The sequence below is a fragment of the Phragmites australis genome, chromosome 14 (assembly GCF_958298935.1).
Source record: "Phragmites australis chromosome 14, lpPhrAust1.1, whole genome shotgun sequence".
Classification (NCBI taxonomy): domain Eukaryota; kingdom Viridiplantae; phylum Streptophyta; class Magnoliopsida; order Poales; family Poaceae; genus Phragmites; species Phragmites australis.
Genome location: NC_084934.1, coordinates 12,433,858 through 12,441,209, shown reverse-complemented (window position 1 = coordinate 12,441,209; position 7,352 = coordinate 12,433,858). Strand labels below are relative to the sequence as shown.

General features: G+C 38.1%; 1 protein-coding gene across 1 annotated transcript; it reads left to right on the top strand.

Moving 5' to 3' along the window:
- The first annotated feature begins 429 nt into the window (after nucleotides 1-429).
- On the top strand, nucleotides 430-936 carry LOC133891462 (uncharacterized). Its single transcript, XM_062332177.1, has one exon. It carries the CDS (start codon nucleotides 470-472, stop codon nucleotides 701-703), a length of 234 nt encoding a protein of 77 aa, XP_062188161.1. The 5' UTR covers nucleotides 430-469; the 3' UTR covers nucleotides 704-936.
- Nucleotides 937-7,352: the final 6,416 nt, after the last annotated feature.

The window sequence follows — 7,352 nt, the reverse complement described above, 5'->3', positions numbered from 1 at the left end:
CGCGAGCTGGGCACAGACTCCCCCTTATCTCTTGGTGTCCAGTTAGGAGCTGGGCACAGACTCGCCCTTATCTCTTGGTGTCCAGTTAGGGTGTGTGATGAGGCCAAGACCAATCCTACAAAAGATACACATTGGAGACCATGCCGTGTCAAAACGTAAGTATTTTTGACCGGAGCTAGAGCATCTGCAAACGGAATACTCTGCAAGATCTCTTCCGTGCTACCGGTGGCCTCCAGAACCAGAAAGCTAAAGCGCAAACTGACGACCTGTCAAAGTGGTGTCATCGCTCTTCACCAGCAAAGCTACTCTCCAGTCTTCTTTTTTGCTGTTGATCTTTTCGGTTTCTTGCTTACAAAGGATGGCATTTCACGGACCCTTATTGTCTCCCCCAAAATGCTGTTGGGTTCCAGAATATATACCATAAAACAGTCAAACTTGGGAGATAGAGGAGCGCGCGAGAGAGGGTGAGATGGTGACGACGGACTGGGGGCCGATCATAGTGGCGGTGGTGCTCTTCATCCTGCTGTCGCCGGGGTTCCTGTTCCAGCTGCCAGCGAGGGCGAGGGTGGTGGAGTTCGGCAGCATGGGCACCAGCGCCCTCGCCATCCTCGTCCACACCATCCTCTACTTCTGCCTACTCACCATCGTGGTTGTAGCTATCGGCGTGCATGTATACAGCACCAAACCCGATCCGGCAGAGTAAATTTCCATGTGCTTGTCAGTGGTGATGTTATTTTTTTTAGTCTATATGTATACTTTACACATGGTACATATGCACATATATACGTACGTTTATAGTTCCATAATACATCAACAATCAACAGTAGGAATGTGATCGGAGGAGACTATGTGCATGCTTTTATTTTTGTTTCTTGTTGCTTCCAAGTGATTCTTCTGTTAATTCTAACTTTTTTTCCTGGAATGGAACATCATGGATTCTCGGTATGTGTTTATATGTGCCATGTGTTTGTTTTGTTGGGTCCCTCTGCCGTTATTGACACTGCATGCGCATGTATCCACTGTATCCTTGTCAAGGCGCACGCTGGAAAAGTTATTTCAAGCTTTGCTTAACAATCCTCAATCTTTGAACCTTCTTTAAGCACTATAAATACGGCCTGTACTTCCTCTTTTTCTAAATACATATATAGTTCAACTTTGAACCTTTAAGCACTATATAAATACACATAATCTTACTACCCCTCCAGTCATAAAAACATAACATTTTGGATAAGGTTTGATCAAACTAATTAAACTTTAACTAACAATAGCTTTGACATAATATAGATTTTTTTGAAAAATGTTTTCATAATATCATAAATTAAATATGATTTTATAAATATATTCTAATAAAAAATAGTAGTCAATGTTATGCATTAGGTACCGTGTTTTGTCAAAAACATCGTGTCTTTGTGACCGGAGGGAGTATTTGTCATATATAAATGATATGTTGAAAAATACTATAAAACTAATATATTTTTAATATTTCATTTTCATATATTTTGAGAAAAATAGTTGTGAAATGCATGTTCTGGAGACTTTTTCTGTGTCCAAAGTGACAGTTGTACATAATGACGGATCTAGTGTGAGGGGGTGATTTTATGAAGAGGTGGAGAAGAGGAAGAAATAAAAAGAGGAAGAGGAGATTGAGGGGGAAGAAGAGAGCCCGCCAATGGTTGCACATTCCTTCGTTTCTCGGTACAAGTCAAATCAGATTTGAGAAGTTCTTTCACCGCTGCAGCTGCTTCAAGCATTCTGTGCCTCGCCATCTCTTTAGATACCGTTTATTTCCCGTAATAGTCAGATAATAGTCGCTTGCAGTTTGTGGAGTGATTTTCTTCCGGAAACTCTCGTTACTCCTCCCTGATGAATGGTGACGAGTACCACAGATTCCGGAGGTAACCCACAAGTAAGATTCACAAATTCGTTTGAGAAGCAAAAATCGGAGGTAACCGAATTCCCAGTTTTCACGAATATCGGAAAATACGGTCGAAATTCGGCAAGAATTTGTTCGAATTCAACGGGTAAGTGATTTGACCGAGACAATATATCCGGACGAATCGACCATTTGATAACCGACCGAATTCAACTGAAAACTGATCAAACTCAACCAAAAACCGACCGCATTTTCCGCATTTTGTTTGTGCTCGAAAACCGTTCGGTTTTATTGAATTTCAGTAAAGTTAAAAAAATAGAAAACAAAATAGTTCACCCTTATAAAATGGATAACTAATTCATCCGAGCTTCAAATCAAGTAAAACAAGTTTTGTTTGTTTCATTGTAACATGATCTATATTATAAAAGTATTTTCATGAAAAGTTGTACATTTACTTTGAGAAAATTTATTTTTTAAACCTAGTTAAATGTATAGTTAATTATTTGCTAATCCAAAAATTATGAAACCAATTTTTTTAGTCTTCTTACATGATCTTAAAATACATGAAATAATTATTGTAATGTGCGGGATTAGAGTAAATGTGTTGCAACTAGATTAATTCAGAACTAATCCATCACACCCCAAAATTACTGGAACCACTTTTATTAGTTTACTTAAATAGTTCTTTGTGTAGGAAAAATAATGGTAGACATGATAAAGTTAATTACAGTGAATTTTCTTAACATGTTCACTTTATGCTTGTGAACTTTGTAAAAATTATGGAGAAATTAGTAAAGCTCTAAATGAAATAAAACTAATTTTATGGATCATCTTAAGGTACACCCTACATACAAAAAATATGTGTTTCTATGTTAATATTTTCCTCAATGTGAATCCTAATAAATGAGCTGCATGCTTTTTAAAGCATGCTTTTTTTTTCGAACTTCCTCTCTATAAAATATGATGCAAATGATATTATTTTTGAAGTTTTTCATTGGTCTTAGAATTGTCTCTAGTATTTTAGACTTTTTTGCGATTTTTTCTATTTTTTGAATTCAAATTTGAAAACCGGTTGAATTCAAAATTTTGGTGCGGACCGAATTGACTAGTTTTCACAATATTTGATTGGTTTTTTGACGAATTTTCGAAGCCTGCCCACAAGTTACCTCCAGAATCAGAAATCCTATTGTGGTCCAAAAACAAGTGAACCTAACGGGAGCAGTCTCGATTTGTTTAATTGACGTTTTTGCAAGTTGGAAACTTTTGGATGTTTAATAGTAAGAGAACAATGCAAATTGACTGGAATTAGATCCATAGCTAGGCTATAGAACACTAAAAAAATAATATCTAGAAGCGAGTGGTAACTCATTTACAGAGGCATTTAGCCATCCATCTCTGGTCGAAGGTATATGAAAATGAACAATTTTCACAGATGTAAAAAAAACTGTTTGTGAAAACCAATTACTGTAGGTGATTCATCTAAGGAATAGCTTACCACAGACAGTTTCTTAAATGGAGCACCTCTAATAGTCAATCCCTGAATCATAGATTTTAAGCCAAAAAAACTAAAAAAAGTTTGGCCCAGTGAGCACCCCGCGGCCGTGCCATCGCAAGTTACAAGTCACACGATTTTTTGTGCGTGTGTGGTTCATAGCACTCGAACCTGAGAGCTTTCAACTCGCACGATACATCTTTACCATCCCACCATAGAAGTACTAGTGGTACTAATAGCATATATATTCATTTTGATCTCTTTTGTCTGTAACTTCAAACGATTGTTTAGATATCTAAGTGATTTCAAATGAAAAAAAAATTGCAACAAAGTTGTAGATCTCGTCGAGAGCAACAATTTTAATATAAGGTTTGTCCTCATCTGACTTCGTATGAAAAAGTTATGAATTTGTTAAGATAAATTGTCATCCATTAGCAAATACGGTTTATATAAAAATTGCATGTGTAATCATTTCATTTTTAGAAACAGTTCACATAAAGAATCCCCTTTAGAAATAACTTTTTATATAAATGGTTCCTTATATAAACCGTCTCTAAAAATAGAATGATTATAAAAAACGATTCACATAAAGAACCACCTCTAAAAATTATATCATTACCACAGACGACTGTCGTAAGCAGCCATCTATAAAAATTTATCTCCAAAGATAACATAAAATCTTCGGAGCCACTACCAACTACTTAGACGGTTTATTATATAATTCACATGTGAAAAAATATTTTAGATGTCTTAGAAAATAATTTTTGTAAGGGTGGTAGAAGGATAGTGTGTCCCGTGTCCTGTCCATGGGAAAATTGCTTTGGAATCCTCGTCTTAGACAGGCCTTTGAGCTGCCACCCACGACAACCCCAGATTACAAGTAGGTACTGTCGCCGTCCTGATCCATCGGCGCTAGCAAGAAGTGGTTGGGGATAGAGATTGGAATTTGGGGGAAGGATCAGAGGTATCTTTCTTAGAACAGGTAGAGTTCTTTCTTAGAACAGGTAGAGTTCATGACATTCACAATGTCGATGCCCCTCACGCACGTCACGTGAACACTCTTTAAAGAAATTTTTATATATTTTTTTATTTCTTTAATATTTTTAAGAATATATGGCTGTTTCAAAAAATCACAGGTCTAACCTACAGCCGCCTATTTAATGGGCGATAACAAAGTCTCGTCCGTTAAACGGGCGAGATCTTGTGGGCTCTGATGGTCAATACATTAAATAACTGGAGAGAGGAATATCTCGCCTGTCCAATAGGTGAGACCTTCATATCAATCGTTTAGTAGGCGAGAGCTTTATCTCACATTCTGAACGGGTGACATGTGCATGTATAGAGTTTTATTTTTTTAATTTAACTTTTTTATATGGCAATTTAAAAATAGTGCATATTCGTTCGGCGAGAAATGTTAGTTATGCAAATAGTTGTTGACCATAATTATTGTTTTGAAAATTTTGGTTCAATGTAAATTTGTCAACATTTGTTTAGTGAATTGATATATAATGTATGAGTAATGTTTTAGTAAAGTTATGTTAGGAGGATACAAAATCTATTTTTTGAACAATTGTAGTTGTGAAATACTATAAGTATAGAACCTGGCACAGAGGTTACATACACTGACAAACATTACATTAGACATTGGGTTTATCGTCGCTGCAGGAAATGACCCTAACTATAAAGAGAGGACCATAACCAACATTGTTATGTATGGTACGTTTAAAGACTAACCTAATAGTATGTCCCTGCTAATCCTAAAATGCCTTAGGGAATGAAAAAATACCAGGTTACAATAAATACTCTCTACTGAGTCCACCTACGATATTTTCCCTATCGTAGGGCTTCAGGGCCCAGCGCCTTAGTGTGATGGGCTCTCTCCCGCTTTCTTTTCCTCTTTGATTCGTGTGCTTCAGTCGAGGCGTGCTCCTTCGTTGTCTTCCTCATGAGCTCCTCCTTCTGACGCTTTAGTCGTAATTCCTCTTGATGTTGCTCGTACTCCTGGTGTTCGTAAGCTTCCCTCCTCTACCGCATGCTCATGTCAACCCACCGCTTTTGGTGCTCATTTTGCTCCATGTCGAGTTATTCCATGATATTACAGATAGGTGGAGGAGACTAAACAAATGAAAGAAGATGGGAGATTAGTAAGACAGTGCATGAAATCATATGAAAAATGTTATATGAGTGATCTATGTCATTTTATCGGTGGGTATTTGTACGATCTATATCGAGGCTTATCGTACTGGTAGTTGATATACATGAAGAAGCGTAGATCATACGTGTAGGAGATTTCCTACGACTCGTGAAGCCTACAAGGATCACCACAGAAGCACAGGTCGACCCCCTGGGGATGAAAATCCTCCAATATTTCTTGGGTAGGTTTGGTGGAGTTGAGGAAGATATTGCAGTGGAGAGAGCTAAGAATGAAGTGGTGTATCAATGGATGAGGGTGGGGTTATTTATAGTGGCTGAGGGTTGGTGTATGGACTGAGTGCATGGACTTGCATGGGGGCCGAAGCATAGGATTCACTATGAAAGCTGAAAAAATTGTAGCATTGATGCTTGATAGAGATTCCCTATGAAAGTTATTGCTTGGTGTGGTCATTTTATTCTACAAAAGTTCAACAAGTAGTTATTGTTGACTCTCAATGGAAGGCAGAGAATCCTATGAAAGCATTGGGCTTAGAAAAAAATGTATTGGTACAATGATAAAACCCGGTTATTTCATTGAAAATATGTCACAAATAAGGGTCATCGTAAGCATTCATTGCCTGTCTCTGGGCGCTTCATGTCTAAAGCATCATGTTCTTGTTTGGAGCCTTTGACGGGGATGCCTCTTTACTTAATGATAAATAATATTTACAGAAAATTGAGAGTACATATGATTGCATCTATTTTGCAAAACAATAAAGAAAGAACATGTGTTGCCGCATCTATCCACTACTGCTAGGACGTCTTGTATATAAATATAACCCAATCGATTCTCTACTCACACATCTCCTAGCCTCATATTGAATCGAGAGAATGCTGTATCCTCATTCTCTCGATGGCCCCATTGATCCACCACCTCCACACCCCTATTTAGATGTCTATGGTAGAGATTTCTACAGAAACCACAATGCTCTTCCATGCTCATTTTGGCCGCCATGTCGACATGGAGATGATGTTGTATTCCAATCTTATGGGCATTTCGGTGACACAAGACATCGATTCTTCCGTTGTACACATTTCAGAGTATTAAAAAATAATACTCACATTCTTTCCTATTTTCGTAACACCATTTACTTATCTCATATATTTTTTTTTCTAAACGGATGATTGTGGGTTCCAGTACTGGATTGACCCGTGCATAGAACTACACATTCAATAATATATCCGTCACCTTCATGTCGTCTTCGTGGAACTACAGGAACAATTGCGCCAAGAGGGAGCCAGAAACGTTAGAAGAAGTTATATCCCGCCTCGCATGATGGGTTAGAGGAACAACTAGGAGTAATATAGATGTGATCTTACAGTAGGTAGATGATTTAATTTTGTATTTGACGTGTTCAATTTTTCATTCCCTAAGACATGTAAGGTTAAGTGCCGGTACACCACAAGGGGTATCGTATATGCCACCGTACGTTCAGTCGACATGTTTTTCATGCCACTATTATAAAATGGTCGTTGTACAAGTAGTTTGAAGAAAGATATTATGATAGTAACAATAACATAGTACTTTGAAGAATGACAATTACATAACACCATGAAAGTAGCAATGACATAGCTACCTACAAGTTATGTCCCCTCTTAGGGACGAGATCCTTGGTCACATCTGTCCTCGAGACCCTGAGCCTCCTCGCTCTCACCTGGTTAGCTGAGTACGTGAGTTGGTCTGGTAGGACAATCAGCCGCACAAGACGTCCAGTAGGCTGTGGAGTGGTGTACTCGTCTTGGGAGGGTTGTGTCCTTGGGAGTGGCTCGCTAGGTAGCTGCGACGTACCGAGC

What these genes read in the sequence shown, in the direction of transcription:
- LOC133891462 (XM_062332177.1), top strand. Translation starts at nt 470, where the DNA reads ATGGTGACGACGGACTGGGGGCCGATCATAGTGGCGGTGGTGCTCTTC.